The 21,228-nt window shown below is 37.3% G+C and overlaps 1 protein-coding gene across 1 annotated transcript; it reads left to right on the plus strand.

The window, feature by feature from the left end:
* The first annotated feature begins 218 nt into the window (after nt 1-218).
* Nucleotides 219-19,855, plus strand: LOC127864890 (uncharacterized abhydrolase domain-containing protein DDB_G0269086-like). Its single transcript, XM_052404781.1, has 2 exons — nt 219-463; nt 18,809-19,855. The coding sequence occupies exon 2, from the start codon at nt 19,103-19,105 to the stop codon at nt 19,853-19,855; it is 753 nt and encodes a 250-aa protein (XP_052260741.1). The 5' UTR covers nt 219-463; nt 18,809-19,102.
* Nucleotides 19,856-21,228: the final 1,373 nt, after the last annotated feature.

Raw genomic sequence — 21,228 nt, forward strand, 5'->3', positions numbered from 1 at the left:
TGTCTGACTTCGTGCTGCTGATAGGCCTTGGTCCTGATCATTCGGCTGCGGAAGCTGCGTCATCTCTCGTGTGGGGCCCATTAAGGGAGTTATGCAGGAGATGAAATGGAACTTTCATATACCCCAGGGGTGCACATAAACTGGACAAAAGCCGAGTCTGGGGGTGGTTTTGAAAACATCAGTATATTTTTTTTAAAAGCATGGACAGACTACCTAAAAATTTGCATGTAGTTCAGTGAAATGATGCTGATTTAGAAAATAATAGATTAGATTATATTTGGATAGGTGCCCATTACGGTTGCGCTACCTTAATATAAATAATGTTTCTGTATTGTTAGATCTAAGAATTCTCCTTATTGGACTACCTGGCCATGGAAAAAGTGCTACAGGAAACTCACTTCTGGGAAAAAGCTTGTTTACTGAAAATGCTTCAACAGTGGGGAATGCATGCATAGAAATACAGGTAAGGAACTAATGTAAACAAACACAGGTAGATTGCAAGTGCTAAGAGCTCTTTAAAGTAACATTGCTACTCAAAATCAATGAAAATTTCGTACAATATTTCGTAAAATAAAACTAAACAATTAAAAAGCATTGTTCCTTATGGCAAATGCCGAAATTTCAACGCCAGATGTGGTGTGGTAAAATAGATGTTTGTGGATACAAAATGCTCGTTTTCATTATGGTTTCAACATATGGTACCATTTAAGTGTTTGTGTGTCGTATGAATAGATATATTCGCTGGAAATTAACATGGAATTTATTGTGGTCGCAAATAAATAAAAACGAGCATTTTGTATCTACAAAAATCTATATCATCATACCACATCTATCGTTGAAATTGTGGCTATTGCTATAAGGACCACTGATTGTTTAGGTGTTAACTTTATTTTAGTTGATTTTGAGCGTTATAGAGACTTTAAATCTTTAACCTTGGAAATTAACATATAATTGAAGTGAAAATATAGTGTATAAGTGAAAAAAGAAGTTGATGATAACTCTAAAGCCTTCAACTTAGTTCAAGGTATACCAACTATCAAAGATTTGAGCAGATGACCTTGTTTTTGACCCTACCTCAATTAAATTCCAACTTGATTTACAAAGTGTTAAGATACACATTCTAAACATCCCTACAAGAATGGTAACAAGTGATTCCTAAGATTTGACCAGTTGACCAACTTTTGTGTAAGCACAGGTCCCAGAATAAAAAAAAACGGCCTAGATATTTTCAAAAACCTCCTGACCAAGTTTCATCAATATTAAGTCACAAGAATGGCTTCTATAATTGCAACAAGGTTTTCTAAGATTTGATTGAGTGACCTAGTTTTTAGATACACATTACACAGCTTTTATCTTGGCCTAGATTGTGTCTGGATAAAAAATATTCTGACATCAAGATAGAGTAATAAATTTTGCCTTCAGAGTTGTAATAAGTTGTGTCTAATATTTAGCAAAGTCATATATTTTTAGACACATGTAACCAAGATTCAAACTCGGCCCAAATATTGTTAGGATAAATATTATGACAAAGTTTTATCAAGATTGAGTCATAAATGAGATTTATAGCTCCAACAATCTTTTAACTAGGTCGCTGTTATTCTTTTATTTCTATAACTAAAAATTTAATTATATAATATATAATTATAGAATCACTGAATTATAATAGGTATGTCATTATTGAATTTCCAGTAGGAAACATCCAACACTTGAATAAGGTTGCAATTAAAAACAAAACTAACAATTTTTTCTAAGAATTGACATATGACCTTTTTTATAAATTAAATTGACGGATTTCGGCCTAGATATTGTCAAGATAAACCACCCAACCAAGTTTCATCAACATTGAGTCAGATGTGCCACATCTTCTAACAGTGGCCATTTCTGGTAAGTTAGTTTAAAACTGAATGTAGGAAATTTGCCCCTTTGGACATTTGCCCCTTCATGAAATCAGGACTAAACTGACATATTCTCAAGGTGGACATTTGCCCCTTCGGACATTTGCCCTCTATTTATATAGTGCCTATGATTGTGAATTCAATGGTGGTTTGAAGAGAGTTTATTCGTGATATGCTTATAGCTTATACATGTCATTCTCCTTTTTTTATACGCCCGTTTTTAAAATGGGACGTATTATACTTTCACCCTTGGCAGGCGGGTGGGCGGCGTCCACAACATTGTCCGCTCTCTAATTCAAATAGTTTTCATCCGATCTTCATACATACATTATGGGGTGGTTTACCCTCGGGACTTCGGTTAGAAACCATTGCTGGAGCACACTGCTTAACATAAAACTCTACGTTTAAGAAGCCGAAAACGGCTATAATATGGTCAGCCCGATTTTACTGGGCTGTACCATTTATAATACAACAATACATTGCAGTGTTGATGCGGTGCTTCAATAAAAATCTTTTGGTTTAAAAATATCTATACTTTACTTATTCAAAAAGCGTTAAAAACGCAGTACTCAATAAAATTAATTAGCAATTTCTTGCATAAAGCTGTTAGAAAGCGGTGTTTTCATTGGTTGACAGTATTTAAAAGCATGGCTCTGATTGGTTATCTCTGTCACGTCCGCGCAAACGCAAGAAGGTCAATCCGTTTTGGGATGAAAATTTCACACAAAGAACGACCTTGACATGGTGTCTGCTCTTGCACGGACGTGACAGAGATAACCAATCATAATGTTTGAGTCTGCTCTTTTGCACTTTTAAAATGTATCAAAGCAGAATTTCATTAGGAAATGTATGAATCAAAAAGGAAGAATTACATCCTTTCATACTACTATGCTGATGTTGATTTATTGTTATTATTATTAATATTATTATTATGATATTGCTGTTTTATGCTTTAAAATTAAAGAGAGAGAGAGAGAAAAGCCCAATTTTAATAAGTAAGGCTGGTGAAAACACATACTGTTATATGTGCATCATCTTTACTAGACCCATTGTTCAGATATACAGCAATGGGATTGTTGGAGTCTTTTAAACTTTGATCTGTGATTCAATTGTTGAAAAATAAATAATTATTATTTAAATTTATGTTTCTTTGAAAGAAAAGGATAACACGGATGTGTAATATGTATGAAATAGAAAATAATTTTTAATAATTAAAATTTTACAGATCACAAAGTGGTTTAACATTGCCACTATGTAGTAAATCTATGGATGGATGGGAAGTTGTTGTTGGAGTTATATGCTATACAAAGAACTCTTAGTGATGGGAAGATATAAGGATTTAGGAACATTAAATAATAGGGAAAGATGAGCCTGATTTAATAGCTCTGATAAGAGAAGGCGGATTTGCATGTAAACATGCAATTATATATAAATATAAAAGAAAAAAGTTGTAATTGGTAATTGTAATTTAGTTTTAGTTTATATATAGTTTGTATTGTAACTAGAGTGTATTAGTATATGTGGCACAATGTTGAACACTTGCAGACAGGGAATATAGCCGTAATGCTCCAACATAAGACCCTGTCTGTATGAAACAAGAGTATTGGGCTATGAAGGAGAAATGTCCCCCCAGAGTGGCGTTAAGACAATATTTAAAAGAAAGTCAAAAGTAATATTAATATATTACAATTAATTACTTACTTGTCGCCAAAAACGGTTACCTTTATAGGGCCACTTAAGAATTATGAGGTAAAACAATGGAATTTACAGTTAAAAATTAAACAAAGCAAAGAGGTTTCTATATAACTAAGATAACAAGTATGTACAATATGTACAAAACTGCAAGCATTCATTAATAAGTAAAATACATGATGCCACCCTGAGGGGTTTAAAAGAAGGGGAGTTTTGGAAGTGTAAGCTGGTGTGGACAGTATGAGCTAGCATGGGTACAAATGAATAAATGAATACATGGGAGGTAATTGTGGTGGAGAAGTTGTATGAAGGTTGTATTAAGGTTGTGTCCCCTAGACCAGAGGGAGTGCACGGTAAATAGAAATTATAAATGGAGAAACATAGCTAAAAAAAAAAAAAAAAAATGATATTGTAATACTGAAGTTATCCTGTAAAAGGAATTGGTCAAAGGAGTACCAAGTCACATTAAAATGCAGAGAAAACCCACAAGATGCCCATATCCAACCTATAATACTAAATATATAGGGGATAAACAGGGTAAAAATGGTACAAAAGTACCTCTTTTGCTATATAAGCAAAGAAACAATTTCAATGGAAGTTAAAAAAATCAAACAAACAAATAAATGTACATGTGTACATTATATATTATTATATGTAGGGGATGAACAGGGTAAAAATGGTACAAAAGTACCTCTTTTGCTATATAAGCAAAGAAACAATTTCAATGGAAGTTAGGAAGTCAAACTAACAAATAAATGTACATGTGTACATTATATATTATAACCCTATATATGGCTAGTTTAAAATTAATTATACTACCACAGAGTTGGTAATACCCTTGAAATGGCTAAAATGAGTTTGCAAGGTGTGTGACCCTGCACCGTGCACTCCTGTCTGACATGGTTCTTCGAGTTTGAAGGAGAAGGGGGGGTGTCAGAGGGGAAAGGAGGGTTCGCAATGCAGCCAACATACTCGGGTTACTGTACAGCCTCATCCTTTCTTATTAAATAAAACTGCTATAAAATATGAATATATTAAGAATCTGCAGAATGTAAATGGTGGACTAACGTCACACTCTCATTAAAAATATTTTAAAATAAAGAATACCAGGTCAATACCATTGGCCTGATTTAGAAAGGGCAGGGTAGAACAATAATCCCATTAAAAACTAAAACAAAGTTGTGTCAAAGTGACACAAATCCAACACAATTACAATAACTATGTCAGATTTGTGTAAAGATTACACTGTTTAAAACAAGTCAGTCACATGACTGAGTAATTGGGTGGGTGTTGGCTGCTCTCCCTCCCCAAATGACCTAGATCTTGTCAGTTATTTGACAGTCTAGAAGGTATTTGGCGAGGGCAGAGAAGACCGGGCCCCTAGCTGCTCCCTTGGGGTCTAGCACGTTGAAAAGGTTTAAAACTAGTCCATGGGAGTGCAATGCAGCTTCGAGGTGGTCCCTCTGCGCCTTATGGTTTTGACAGTGTAGCAGCATGTGGGGCGCAGTGAGGGGTTCCTGACACCTAGGACATGCATGGTCTACACCGAGGACATACTTTCCCGTGCCACCGGGTAAAAGGGTGGTTCCCATCCTCAGGCGCATGATGGCTCTGTCAAGCACAATGCTTGCTGAGTATCTGTCAGGCGGCCTGAGGGTTTTCCCGGGTCTGGTGAAAGTATGTCGACAGGTAGTCAAATTGTCAGTCCAGAGATTCCACTGGCTCACAACAAATTGTTTTGCCAGGGAGTAGATTTCAGTAGGTGCCAGGGGTTCCCCAGCATCTATGGCCCCCCTCAAGAGGCCCTCCTTAGCCCCCCTGTCGCCCTGCTCATTCCAATTTGTTGACATGTGCTGGACACCATACTAATGTGACCTTTAAAGATTTATCTAGACACTGTTGATGAAGTTCCAAAATGCTAGCTAAAATATCAGGCCTAGATCTGCTATTTCTGCTTTTTATAGACTCAAGAGATGACATTGAGTCTGATAAAATAGCAGTTTTAGCAGGTTTATTGACCAATATCCAGCACAAAGAGTATTTAATTGCCAAAAGTTCTGCTGTAAAAATAGAGAGATTGTTGCTGAGCGTGTGCGTTTTGGTAATATTTTTTGAAGGAATTACAAAAGAGTTGGCTACCAAACCAGAGTTAGGGCATTTGGAGCCGTCAGTGTAGATTTTTAGATGCTCAGCATACATATTATCTATAAGGGAGTGAGCTTCTGACTTGATGAGTTGTGGCAAGTCAGTTTTAGTTACTTTAGTAGAGAGTGATAGGTCAACATCAATGGGTCAAAGCGTCCAGGGGGGGGGGGGGCTTGGAGGGCCTCAGGTCTGCTACAGGTACCTTGTCGAGGCCAGCATCTTCAACAACGGTCCTAATACTCGCACCAAATGGTAGGGCGACATGCTTACGCTTAAGTATTTTCCCCTTGATGAAGGTGCCAGTCCCAACAAGTTTGTTAACGGGGTTTGAACCATGCCGAGACTTAGCCCTGGCCCAGAAATTAAGGGACTGTTGTTTTCTGCGCAAGTCAAGAGGCAGCATACCGGCCTCCTCCTCAAGCAGTGCACCCGGTGTACAGTCATACATGCCATAATTTTTCAGACCAATTCCGGGACATTGAGTTAAATTGTCCAGGACTTTTGCTGATTTTCCGGGACATGTATAAAATGTAGCGATATTTATAGACATATGCATTTTTGGTACGTTTTTTTTGTTTCGCATCGTTAATTGCAAAAGTTCGAAAGCCTATCCGAAATACACTTTATCTATTAACGTCAAATTAAACATTACTACTTCCGTTACTAGATACAAGCCACGTGTTTTCAGTGTAAGCGTTCTAAACATAGATGGTGACGTCACTGCATTATTGTTATTAAGACTGTGAAAAGCGTAGTTGTTGATAAGCCTTTATTCATTTATAACATTTATATAATAAAAAATACAACAATACAGTACCGTTAAATCGTCAACTCAAATCAATTCACAATACATACAACCAATCACAATAAAACAAATACAACAAAACAGTTTTTTACTCAACTTCTTTGTCGGTTAAACGTGCGAACATAAACTGCTTTTAATTTTTTACTCAGCGATGTTGGACTTCAGATGTGTGAACAACTATCATTTGCCTTTACGCAGCGGGAAATAATGACGTAGTAGATTAAAGTCAATTAACAACCACATTAAACAATGCTGCCTTTTTGGTTTGACCGCGAACATGAAACAATCGATATGATAACAGGACCCCTGTTAATTGATCGATTTTGACACGTAGCGTAGTCTGCCTATTCGGGTAGGCATTGTCATGGAGACGCTGCAGATATTCACAGATTCGAGGTGAAGTTAAGGCTAAGATAAGGTACATGTATATATGGATTTTGTTAATTCCAGGACATTTGACAGATTTCCAAGAAAGCAGGACAAGTTCTTCATTTCCGGGACTGTCCCGGACAATCCGGGACGTATGGCATGTATGGTACAGTTTAGGGCTCTTAGAGCTATCCTAACGGCCTTGTGTTGAATGGCATCAACCATTTTTAGGGCGTTTGGCTTTGCACATGCATAGATCTGGGTTCCATAATCTAGCTTTGGACGTATAAGAGACTTGTAGAGAGTTAAGAGGCTATTTTTATCTGATCCGAAACCTGTGCCTCTTAACATTCTCATTAAATTTAGGTCCCTTTCGCACCTTTCTGCCAAATATTTGAAGTGGTGAGTAAAAGTTAACTGTTTATCTAAGTACATACCTAGAAATTTCACCACTTTTTCAAAGATAATTTTGGTGCCGCCTAAATTTAAGTCCAAAGAGTGCTGAATTTGGTCGCCAAATAGTACTCCTACTGTTTTGGTTGGAGAAATTTTGAATCCCCATTCAATTGCCCATTTCCATATGGAGTCTAAGCCTGCTTGAGCCCTCTTTTGCAGGCGTTACATGTAAGACCCCTTTAACCAAGTGCCTGAGTCATCAGCAAACTGGGAATTAACCATTCCTGAGTCTTTTACGGCATCAGACGATGAGGGAGAACAGAGTCGGGGATTATACAGACCCCTGGGAGGTTCCGCGGTCAGTTATGGCTAACTCTGATAACTCCCCATCGACCCTGACCTGGATTTTACGGCCCACTAGGAAAGCTCTGAGGTAGTGGAAACAGTATCCAGTGATTCCATAGTCAGCTAGCTTTTTTAATATGCCAAAGGTCCATGTTAAATCAAAGGCGGCCTGAAGGTCCGAAAAATTGCTAATACTGATTGCCCTTGATTTTTTGCAGAAAGAATGTCATGTTGTAATCTAGCTAGCTGATCTAGAGTGGATCACCCCTTCCTAAAGCAAGACTGGAAGGGGTTTAGTATGTTATTAGATTCCAATAAGTGTTCTTATCTATTTTTGACCATTATTTCTAATAATTTACCTGCGTGTGATGTTAAACTTATTGGACGATATGAGTTTGGATTATTTTTTTCTTTACCGGGTTAAGGAATTGGAATCACTGTGGCCTGCCTCCACTCGGGTGGTACCGTGCCTGTCCTATACACCTGATTGAATAGGTTAAGCCAAATTTTGAGAGTTATGGCTGGCATATTTTTAAACATTAAATATGCTATTTTGTCAGGCCCCGTGGCGGTGTTGCTCCTGGTGTTAATGGCACTTAATAATTCTGTTATAGTAAATGGTAAATTGAGAGGCCTGCTGTTGTCCCCAGGCTCATTTAAAATATTTTGGTGCTCAGTATCAAACCACTTTTGATAATTCAAAGTTTCAACGGGAAGGTTTGAGTCACTGGAGACAGATTGGAAGTGACGTACCAAAAATTGAGCCTTTTCCCTTGGGGTAGTTACAATTTTGCCTTTAAATTTAAGTAGCGGTACAGGGGTGAATGATTTTCCTTTAATTCTGTGAATTTTTTGCCAAAAATCCCTTGTTTTTTTCTTATTAATAATTGCTGAATCACAGAATTCTTTCCAATTTTGAGTTTTTGCGTCCAAAATAACCTGCTCTGCCTGATTTTCGAGGGACCTATACATGTTATTAAGAAGATGATGCTCAGCGGAGTTCTTTTTAAGAATTTTTAAAGCTTTTTTACGGGCCTGTACTGCCTTGGAGCATGCCTCATTCCACCACGGGACCCTATTTCTGGCCTTAACCTTGCCGGAGGAGACCGGTATGCTACATTCCGCTATGGACAGTATCTTACTAGTTAAGATGTTACAAAACAGATAAGTGTCCTGAGAGTGAACATCTGCAAGGGAGAGATCTGAGCAGAGGTCCCTAAACTGAGCCCAATTAGCTTTTTCCAATAAAAACTTTTGCTCTCCTGAGCATTGAGCCTCAGTTCCCTGTGCAATATAGTTGAGCAGGGTAACCTGTTGTGGGAGTTGATCAGATCCCATGGTATCATTAACGGTTGCAGACGCACTTGCTATCCTGGCATTAACAGCAGTAAGGTCAATGTGGGAGTTTAAACCAGTCGGGTTAAGTCTGGTTGGAGAACTGTCATTGAGCAGTATAAGATCTTGCTCGTCCAACCATTCTATTACCGCCTGACCTTCTGCATCTGAATTGATGGAACCCCAAGCAGGGTGATGTGCATTAAAGGCGCCTGTGAATATTACATCAAAGGGTCCTTTAATGGTCCTTAATTCCTTAAAGAGGCCGTTCAGAGTTTCAAGATCACATCCTCTTGAATATAAATTGACCAGAATAAGAGGCTGGTTCTTGTCAATAACCAATTTAATTGCTAATGCCTCAATAGCAGTGCTACCATCAGATTTAAATTGGTTGTTCACTCCCAGGTGTTCATAATTAATTGAGTTTTTAATATATATGGCAAGGCCACCAGCAATATTATGGTTTAAAATATCAAAATTTTTAAATCCACAGTTGTACCCAGGTATATGTTTTACTGTACTATTGGAAAATTTTGTTTCCTGTAAGCATAGGATATGAGTATTAGGGTTATTATCAATAAAATACTTTAACTCTGTAAGTTTGTTGGCGGTAAGACCACCAATATTGAAAGAAATGATTTGCAGATTACTGTCCGTAGTGGTGTGAAATTAACTTGCGTTTAAACTGATTAATTTTATGATGTGGAGATTTAACTCCAAGTTTATGGCCACCCCCTTTGAGTTTCGCGGGGGTCCTGGCAAGTCGAACAGGTTTCTTGTTTACGGAGAGGGGACTGCCGGCCGGGAGGGGGGGTATCCTGGATCTGCTATTATTGGAGGATCCCCAGTTCCAGAATGGATTTTATTAGTTAGGGATTTATCAGGGGGGATGACATTTGTTAGTGATTCTCTGCAATTTTTGAACCAAGAATCAATTTTGTTATAAATGTAGGAGATAACACGACTCCCAGTGGGCCTTTTCTGGTCCTTTAGTATCTCAGCAACCAGATCCGCCAGCTCGCTGAGATATATTTTCCTATATGTGGGACCTGTTGCTGGGGGATCCTTGATTTTGATAAATGAGTCCCCAGCAAACGAGTTACGTCTGCTGGTGTTGTCAGCAGGGGAGCTCATTGGGGATGTCTGGGAGTCGACCATTCTGGGACGGTTAGGAGGGACACTAACTCGGGGCTCCTTCTCTATTTCGCACACCAGAGATAGTGAGATTCTCCAATATACTGAAGTGCACAGACACCAGAGAGTCTCTCCCATTCACATCAAACATGGAGTCGTCCGACAGTGTAGGGCCACTACAGGTGGTGTCGCTAGCACCGTCGGTCAACGTGGTGGACGGGGAGGACCCTCTGGTAGCCACAGGAGGGCGTCTCTGAGTGGGTGAATCCCCCTGGATAGGCGATACAGGGGGGGGGGGGGTGTGTGTGTAAATCAGGTGTGTGATTGGATACCGGTTCCACAAAAGTAACCTTGGGGGTGGGGGTTCCCTATTAATAGGTTGAGGGGGGTACTCTTACCCACTAACCCCTTAACTATAGGACATGACCTCTCAGTTTGGGGCGTGATACTCCCGGTAGAGGCATGTTTGGGTGATGACGTGGGACCTGTTGTGTTGGTTGTGTTATGGGCGCCCACGCTGTGGCTCACAGTGTCAGGTGCGAATAGCCTGCTCAGACCAGGTGACACCATAAAAATGGGCAAAAGTGGCTAAAGTTACAGCCTTCTTATAGGAGGGGCACCCCTGGTAGGATGCTGAGTGCGGGCCGCCACAGTTGGCGCACCAACGTGTTTTGCTGGTGCACTTTCTCTGGCAGGTAGATCCGGCGCAGCGGCAACAGGTAGTAATGCTAGAACATTTGCCCCTGCTGGCTATGTGGCCGAAACCCTGGCAGTTGAAACACCGGGCAGGTTGGACCGAGCAGGGATGAATGTCAAGGGCAATATTAGTGCCCTTGACAAGAATTTTGTTAGGGACTGGTATAGAGGTAAGGAAAGATATTTTAACCAGTCTCGGAAAGCCAGGCTGCGCGGGGCGATAGGGATCGACCCTCTCCAAGTTGGTAATAGAAAGTTCAGAAAGGGGAATCGCAGGGCTAAATACAAGACATCTTTGAAGTTCTGTTAGTTCCTGGCTTTCCGGGATCCTTGCTATAAGACCTGAAACTGACCTCATGTTTGAGGGAGATAAGGTCGGGACTGCGACGCTGCCAAGGTGAGAGAAGGGTAGCAAGCGCCTGAGCAGACTTGAGCTGCAGTAAGACGCAGCCAGACGCAAGGGGCACAGTCCGCTCAACGAATCCGGGAAGTTCCCAAACACAGGGCCAGTTGGAAGATAGAAAAGAAGGACAAAATGGAGCCTACACTTCCGACTGACTGGAGGAGGCACCTAAAGGGCATGGTGTTGTGGGTATGGTGATGAGAATCCAACCCTGAAAGCGCCTACCCTAGTAAAGGGGTCAGGTTCTTGCCCTGCCCCTTGGATACTTTATTGTAAGAAGACATTTGAAGGAATTGAAGGTATTGAAAAAAAATTTGACTGGGAATAAAGAAATAATGACTGCTACAGTCGTAGTCCTAAGAAAGTCAACCAATACGGATAAATTATTACTAGTCACTGTTAATTTAGTTTTCCATAGCCTGACAGTAAAGCATAAATTACAAGCACCGCACCGGTAAACAACCCAATAAAGTTTATATAAATAAATAATAATGGTAAATTAAGTCATTTGGTAGTTGTTAAATGTTGTTATGTAAAAACCAAAAATAAATTCCGAATACCAAATGACGTCCGAAAAGTGCTATTTAGAGTTTACGAAAAAGAAAACAAAACAAATCATGGACGGGCAAGGTATCTGTAGCGGTAGTGTTGGGATATGGATCAGCTCTGGTCTTGATGTTTCCTCTCTGCTTTAATAAACTTTGTAGTGTAAAAACAGAAGCCCAAAAATTATCTTTGTTTATGAAATGTACAATATGGCGACCGGAAGAATGCTATCGATCTTCACCAAATTTGGTCAGAAGTTGTGTCTAGATGATATGTAGGTCAAGTTCAAATATGGGTGATGCCGGGTCAAAAACTAGGTCACGAGGTCACTTAGTGCATTTCAAGCATTTAGCATGGTGTCCGCTCTCTAATTTAAGTAGTTTTCATCCGATCTTCACCTAATCTGGTCAGAAGTTGTGTCTAGATGATATGTAGGTCAAGTTCGAATATCTGTCATGCCGGGTCAAAAACGAGGTTATGAGATTACTTGGTGCATTTCAAGCATTTAGTATGGTGTCCGCTCTCTAATTGAAGTAGTTTTCATCTGATCTTCACCTAATTTGGACAGAAATTGAGTCTAATTGATATGTAGGTCAAGTTAAAATATGGGTCATGCCGGGTCAAAAACGAGGTCACGATGTCACTTAGTGCATTTCAAGCATTCAGCTGGTGTCCGCTCTCTAATTTAAGTAGTTTTCATCTGATCTTCACCGAATTTAATCAGATGTTACGTCTTAATGATATATAGGTAAAGTTCAAATATGGGTCATGCTGGTTCAATAACTAGGTCTCGAGGTCACATGGTGCATTTCAAGCATTTAGCATGGTGTCCGCTTTCTAATTGAAGTAGTTTTCATCTGATCTTCACCGAATTTAGTCAGATGTTACGTCTAAATGATATCTAGGTCAAGTTCAAATATGGGTCATGCCGGGTCAATAACTAGGTCTCGAGGTCACTTGGTGCATTTCAAGCATTGAGCATGGTGACCAAAACCTTCAAACGGGCGTATCTTGTGACAGTTTGGCACTCTTGTTATAAGTGTTACTTTCAATGAATTTAATTTAATTTAAACAGAATTCAACTGTGTCATTTTAACTTTGTGATCTGTGTCATAAAATAACTTTAGAAAAAATTATTTTTGTAAAAAGTATTTAATAAAAGATAATTCCATAATTCTATTTTATTAATGATTTGAAAAAAATATATTTACCTTAACACGCCTTTTTAATACCAACTTTGATAACACAAGTTTATAAATATCTTACATTTTCACAACTATAACAGTAGAGCTACAATGATTCACCAACAGCTCGTTTCGATTCGATTTGGATTTCAGACAGTCTGATACCGATTGTTTCGATTATCATCTTTCAACCTAGTTTTATCATATATTCACTCTTCTGCCTCAAAATAAACATTTCTGTTCAAATGTGTGGCATACCTAGATATCTTGGGCATTTGTGTGTTTGTTAGATATAGTTTGGTTGGTTCAACAGTGTTTTAAAAAAGTGGGTTAAATTAACATTTGTAAGAAATATTTAGCAAGAAACTGCCAATTTTCTGACAAACTATGTCAATATTTCAATAAAACACATAAAAAGAATAGCAAATTAGGAACTCAATATTTATATCAACAAGAGCTTGTCACAGTAGTGCCAAATCCCCACCGAAATGTGTTTGCTTGTATGACAACATTTGTTTTAGAGAGTAGAATAATATTTGTAAAAACAAATAAAGGGAGATAATTCATTATGCTCCGGACAAAAAATTACTTTGAAATTAAATAAAGGGATATAATTCAAACACTTAGGTAGATAGAGTTATGGTTCTTAGTCACTGCACTGCCCCTACTTGCCATCTGTTTAAGTTTCAAGTTTCAAGTAAATCTCTTCAGTAGATTTAGAGTTATGCTCCGGACAAAAATTAACTTAAAAATTATATAAAAGGGGAGATAATTCAAAAACTAAGGTAGATAGAGTTATGGTTCTTAGTCACTGCACTTTTCCTACTTGCCATCTGTTTATTTTTCATGTTTCAAGTAAATCCCTTCAGTAGATTTAGAGTTATGCTCCGGACAAAATTTACTTTAAAATTATATAAAGAAGATAATTCAAAAACTAAGGTAGAGTTGTGGTTCTTGGTCACTGCACTTCTCCTAGTTGCCATCTGTTTATATTTCAAGTTTCAAGTAAATCCCTTCAGTAGATTTAGAGTTATGCTCGGGACAAAAATTTACTTTAAAATTATATAAAAGGGGAGATAATTCAAAAACTAAGGTAGATAGAGTTATGGTTCTTAGTCACTGCACTGCTCCTACTTGCCATCTGTTTAAGTTTCAAGTTTCAAGTAAATCCCTTCAGTAGATTTAGAGTTATGCTCCGGACAAAAATTAACTTTAAAATTATATAAAATGGGAGATAATTCAAAAACTAAGGTGGATTGAGTTATGGTTCTTGGTCACTGCACTTCTCCTAGTTGCCATATGTTTATATTTCAAGTTTCAAGTAAATCCCTTTAGTAGATTTAGAGTTATGCTCCGGACAAAAATTTACTTTAAAATTATATAAAAGAGGAGATAATTCAAAAACTAAGGTAGATAGAGTTGTGGTTCTTGGGCACTGCACTTCTCCTAGTTGCCATCTATATATATTTTAAGTTTCAAGTAAATCCCTTTCGTATATTTAGAGTTATGCTCTGGACAAAAATTTACTTTAAAGTTATATAAAAGGGGAGATTATTCAAAAATTAAGGTAAATAGAGTTATGGTTCTTGGTCACTGCACTTCTCCTAGATGCCATCTGTTTATATTCTGATTTTAAAGTAAATCCATTGAATAGATTTGGAGTTATGCACCGGACATAATTTACTTTAAAGTTATATAAAAGGGCAGATAATTCAAAAACTAAGGTAGATAGAGTTGTGGTTCTTAGTCACTGCACTTTTCCTACTTGCCATCTGTTTATATTTCAAGTTTCAAGTAAATCCCTTCAGTTGATTTAGAGTTATGCTTGGGACAAAAATTTACTTTAAAATTATATAAAAGGGGAGATAATTCAAAAACTAAGGTAGATAGAGTTGTGGTTCTTGGTCACTGCACTTCTCCTAGTTGCCATCTGTTTATATTTCAAGTTTCAAGTAAATCCCTTCAGTATATTTAGAGTTATGCTCTGGACAAAAATTCACTTTAAAGTTATATCAAAGGGGAAATAATTCAAAAACTAAGGTAGATAGAGTTATGGTTCTTGGTCCGTGCACTTCTCCTAGTTGCCATATGTTTATATTTCAAGTTTCAAGTAAATCCCTTTAGTAGATTTAGAGTTATGCTTGGGACAAAAATTTACTTTAAAGTTATATAAAAGGGGAGATAATTCAAAAACTAAGGTAGATAGAGTTGTGGTTCTTGGTCACTGCACTTCTCCTAGTTGCCATCTGTTTATATTTCAAGTTTCAAGTAAATCCCTTTAGTATATTTAGAGTTATGCTCTGGACAAAAATTCACTTTAAAGTTATATCAAAGGGGAGATAATTCAAAAACTAAGGTAGATAGAGTTATGGTTCTTGGTCACTGCACTTCTTCTAGTTGCCATCTGTTTATATTCTAAGTTTAAAGTAAATCCATTGAATAGATTTGGATTTATGCTCCGGACAAAGTTTCAGATGGACGGACAGACAGACAGACGGACAGGACCAATTGCTATAATCCCTCCAAATTTTTTTTCGGCGGGGATAATAAACTTCTGACTAGAAGATTGTGTTGACTACACAATAATATAATAAATAAATTAATAATAATAAGGCTGGCGCCTTGAGTAGTTGCACTGGTGCTACCTCCTGCTAAATCAATGTTATGTTTGCGTTTGACATGTTGCATTAGATTAGTGGTTGAGCCGGACTTAGGGTACGCCACGTCCGTGAAGCATAGTATACACGAAGCTTTATCGGGAGGGCTACCATTTGAAACCCAAAATACTGCCACACTTTTGATTTAAGCTTCTTAGGCGCATCTGATAATTTCAATTTGTCGGCCACAACTTTTTCAGCCATTTTGACGCTTTTTCCGAAAGTAGACTGTAATGCGCTTATTGATTGGATGACTAAAGTAATAAGTAACCAATGGCGCGCCTAGTAATTACAGGTAAAGATAAAACCTATACCTTCCCGTATCAAATAATCAGAGTACAGCGCGCTTTACGTATCTATGTCTATATGTTAAAGAATGGAATCGAATTTGGTAGGGTTGGTATCGTAATCGAATCGACGCATAAAACCGATTTTCGATGCATCGGATCCAATCGTTGCAGCTCTATATAACAGTTACATTTAATTACCATTATGCTTTAGCTTTGATGCTCTAGATCAATACCTTCATTAATTAAATAATTGTAGACCACCTCTTTAATGGTAAAAAACTGTCATATTAATTAGTTTAAGTATTCTTATTATCAATATTAAATAGTAAGTAATTTTCACATTTGTTTGCACAGTTATACAAGTGACATTAGTTATTAATTTATACAAATGATATAAAAAGAATGCAGAAAATTAGTTTCCTCATAACTCATACTTTTATCATGGAAGTTATTCTCAGCACCAGCTCTCAAAAACTCTGCTATGCGGGTCACTTGTATACAAAGACAAGAGCTGTGTTTGTGAAAAACAATGCCCCCTACTGCGCCGCTTTGAAGCCATATATTTGACCTTTGACCTTGAAGGATGACCTTGACCTTTCACCACTCAAAATGTGCAGCTCCATGAGATGCACATGCATGCCAAATATCAAGTTGCTATCTTCAATATTGCAAAAGTTATGACCAAGATTAAAGTTTTGTGACAGACACACACACACATACATACAATGCCAGACAGACAGGCCAAAAACAATATACCCCCGATCATTCGATCCGGGGGCACAAAAAACTCAAAGAGGGTTTAAATATATAGGACTACCCGTCCATCTGTCTGTCCATCCGGTGTTCATTTTCGGGAGCTTCTTAACGCTTCCAGATACTTGCATGACTTACAGATAAAGTTTGAGTTTCGTTGTAAACCATTGATTTTTTACAAAGTTGGACTTGGACTTATAAATGTTCTATAAAATAGCAGTTTTCCAAGCATTTTGTATTGATTTATAACAAGCAATAGTTGACATCTTTCAAATATGTGAATAGTTCAGTGTTTATAAAATACACTTTTAGTTTTTGTTTGTGATTTATTTTAACTATTAAATTAGTATTATAATTTGAACTGTGGCAGTAATAATATACCGGTAATATTTGTCCTTCAGTGTGCTTCAATGCAAACATTGTATGTGCTATTTATCATTAACATTATCAAATCATTATTAGATAATTGCTTTAAAAACTCACACTGATATTTTGTGCTATTATATTATTGTCATATATTATCATTATCACGTGCATGCATGTTTAAAAATTAGTTAATAAAGATATGATACAAAACAATGTTTATTATCAATGCAATAGAAGGGAAAATGTCGAAGGGGCAAATGTCTACATTGAGAATTTTAGTAAAGGGGCAAATGTCCACCTTAAGAAATTGAGTGAAGGGGCAAATGTCCACCTTGAGAATTTGAGTGAAGGGGCAAATGTCTGTTTAGTCATGATTTCATGAAGGGACAAATGTCAGAAGGGGCAAATGTCCGTATACCTTTAAAACTGAATCATGCATTATAATGATTTAATAAGAAGCGAACGAGTATGTACAAGGTGTAATATGGATGTTATTGAGAATGAATACAATTTTTTGTTTATTTGTCCATTGTACATACATTAAGTATTATCTACACTGGAATTCTATTATAAAATTTAAGCAACTGATGTCTAATTTGAATAGGAAAACATGAATTAACCTGGCAGAATGTACTAGAATGGCATTCGATTTAAGACCTAGTCACAATTAGTATTAATCAAGTATAAATGTATATTGTTTAAATTGTTTGTTGTTGTGCTGTTTTTAACCAGGTTTTCCAAAGGAAAAAACTGGTAATTAGATTGGCGAATGTCGGCGGGCAGGCGAGCGGTAGAATGGCGTGCGGTCGGGTGGATGGCGTGCGGTCGGGTGGTCTGGCGGGCGGGCGGAACAAGCTTGTCCGGGCCATAACTTTGTCGTTCATTGTGAGATATTAAAATCATTTGGCACATTTGTTCACCATCATTAGACGGTGTGTCGCGCGAAAGAATTACATTGATATCTCCAAGGTCACACTTTGATTTCAAAGGTCAAAAATGGCCATAAATGAGCTTGTCCGGGCCATAACTATGTCATTCATTGTGAAATATTAAAATCATTTGGCACATTTGTCCAACATTATTGGACGGTGTGTCGCGCGAAAGAATTACGTCGATAACTCCAAGGACAAGGTCTCACTTTGAGTTCAAAGGTCAAAAATGGCCATAAATGAGCTTGTCCGGGCCATAAATGCCATTCATTGTGAGATTTTAAAATTATTTGGCACATTTGCTCACCATCATTGGACGGTGTGTCGCGCGAAAGAATTACAATATCTCCAAGGTCAAGGTCGCCAAGACTAAAAATAGATTGATTTTGAAACAAGGGGGTTCACTTTGATCAGTAACAATGCACATTTTGAATTGGTCTCCTTTTATCACACTTTTTTTTTTATTTGACTTTTGACCTCTAAGTTTGACCTTAACCTTTGAGTTTGTTACGAGCAACATGCCATCTCCTCATGGCAGTATTTAATTTGCTATGTTAAATTGCGTGATGAATGAGGAAGCTTGACATTTACCCTTTGTGTGACCTTTACCTTTGAGGTAGGAACACTGGTAACAATCTACCAATATATGGCTAACATAGGGCTGAGAGAGGATTTTTTTATGGAAATTCAGGTGGGCATACAGACCGTGTGACAGCTCTATGGCATCTTTTTTAAAGCATACAATGCATACAAATATTGCTGCTTATCATAATATTATATCGTAACAATATCTTACCTCTCTTAACATTTCACAGCTAATAACTTGTTCAGCTACTTGCCAATTAAATGCTACACATTATATTTTTAGATTGGGGAAAGCAATGGTCGTAAAATAAAGGTTGTGGAATTCCCAGTGAAGGATACCTCAAGCCAATCAGACACATATTTGAAAGAGCAACTCTTACAAGCAGAGAAAGCATTGCAACCTGGATTTCATGCAGTTTGTTTTGTAATTGATCCACAAAGAATTGCAGATGTGAAAGATCAATTCCAACCAATCATAGCATACTTTGGAGACAAAGCTAGTTATTTTGCTTTTGTTATCATAACTTTTATTAAGCATGAAGAAGAACTTGAAACGCTCTTTCCTAACAACCTTGAGATGCAACATCCAGCAGTTACACCTGTTTTCAAGTTTTGCAAAGATAAAGAAATGTACATAGACAATAAAGTCTCAAACACAGAAAAGGATGAAATTATTAAAGATATGTTAATAATCATTGACAGTGAAAGTGCTAAACAAAAATGTACCTGCTTCAGCTCCGATACTAAACAACAATTAGATAAAGCAGAAGTTCAAGAACAGATTAAAGCTAAAGCTGCTGAAGACAAAAGGATTGCTCAAGCTGCAAGAGATGCTGAAATTGCTAGAACTGCTAAAGCTGTTGAAACTGCCAGAGCTGCTGAGGCCGCTAAACATCAACAAGCTCTCCAAGCTGCCGCTGTAAGAACTGCCCAAGCTGAAAAAGCTGCTGCTGCTGCAAAAGCTACTGCTGAAGCTACAAGAAAAGAGGCAGAAGCTGTGAGAGCTGCTGCTGCTGCTGCTGAAGCTACACGAAAACAGGCCGAAGCTTACAGACAAGCTCAAGCTGACAGACAAGCTCAAGCTGAAAGAGAAGCCAAAGCTGAAAGAGAAGCTGAAGCTGAAAGAAAAGCCGAAGCTGAAAGAGAAGCAGAAGCTGAAAGAGAAGCAGAAGCTGAAAGAGAAGCAGAAGCTGAAAGAGAAGCAGAAGCTGAAAGAGAAGCAGAAGCTGAAAGAGAAGCAGAATATCAAGAGAGACTTGCAGCATATCACGCAGCTATTGAACAACACAAAAAGGAAATTGAACAAAACTCATGGTGCCTTATTTTGTAAAGAAAAAATTTTATCAAATAAAACAAGTGTGATGAAGAAAACAATGTGCAGTAAAACGTTTGCATGCTGTTATTAGGGCAGAGGATTTACACGAAAAACATGAGAACTGTTTATTTGTAGCTAGAATTTGTTAAATGTACATGATTTATAAAACCCTGCAATTCTTTTTGGATTACAAATTATACACAGTTTAAAACACTGGAATAATGTTATTTGATATATAACGTATGACTATAACACATAATGAAAAAAAGGTAGGTAAAAGACATGTTCTGATATTGCCAAATTGTGCTTTGCATTCATATATACTGTAACCATTTTCTCCGTTCAGTCCTTAAGCACATTGCCCAAAACATCATGGATTAGATTTGGCAATATGAAGGGGTTAATTTGCCTCCTGTGACCAGTCCACAAAATTTTTGTGAAACGGGATTAAAGCCAAACTGAGTCAAATATCTTCTTCTAAATTTATTTAACTATTAAACATGTATACAAGAAATTCACTATAATGATGAAGAAATAACAAGTATATTTAAAACATTTAAGTGTTGAGTATTAAGACACAAGTTTTCAATAGCTATTCAAAGCATCCATCACTTCTCCCTGTTCTCCCCCTTTTCTCACCAAAACCCCCTTTAACACATACTAGTTCAATTCAACATAATGCTAACTTCTGACTTTACGAGTCAGTATGCATATATATGAGTCATAATTCATGGAAGAGAACCTCTGGTAATTTCCAACAGAAAGCCTACTTCTGGGTACTTAACAAAAGTGTATCAGATCAAAATTAGATAACAGAAATGACCTATATTTATGAATAATTTCAACATTCATTTCTCCTAGCATTCTATTAAACATAATTAAATGGCAAAAAAAGACTGGTAAAAAACTGCAACACTATGCATGAAAGACCCTACAAGTAAGAATGTGATCCTGATATCGCCAATGTGATCTTTTGCTCCTGCGAACCGCTATATAAAGGATTGGCAGAGTATAAAGGCAAAATATTATTAAGATAATCCATTTTTTTCCGAGATGATTGTATTACTGTGATTGTATTAGTTGCTATTGTAGCTTTTTGAAATGATCTAATGAGCAGTATATGTCCGCCAATAAATAAGCCTATAAATCAATAAACTAGGGCTCCAATCTACTGTGTGATTTTATTTACTTCTCTTTGTTTAAGTAATTGAACATAAGGAAGTCATGGCACTGACTTTCACAAGGAGGATCCCCCAAACAGTTATTGTTAATTGAAATTTATAACTCATATTAACAGTTTTGAAACAAGAATACATATTTTCATAAAAATGCAAATACTGAAAAAAATACATCAACAACATTACTTTGTATTTGATTCAGAATACAAA

The sequence above is a fragment of the Dreissena polymorpha genome, chromosome 1, assembly GCF_020536995.1.
Source record: "Dreissena polymorpha isolate Duluth1 chromosome 1, UMN_Dpol_1.0, whole genome shotgun sequence".
In the NCBI taxonomy this organism is placed as follows: Eukaryota; Metazoa; Mollusca; class Bivalvia; order Myida; family Dreissenidae; genus Dreissena; species Dreissena polymorpha.

Coding starts and splice junctions, on each gene's coding strand:
- LOC127864890 (XM_052404781.1), top strand. CDS start 19,103: ATGCAACATCCAGCAGTTACACCTGTTTTCAAGTTTTGCAAAGATAAA.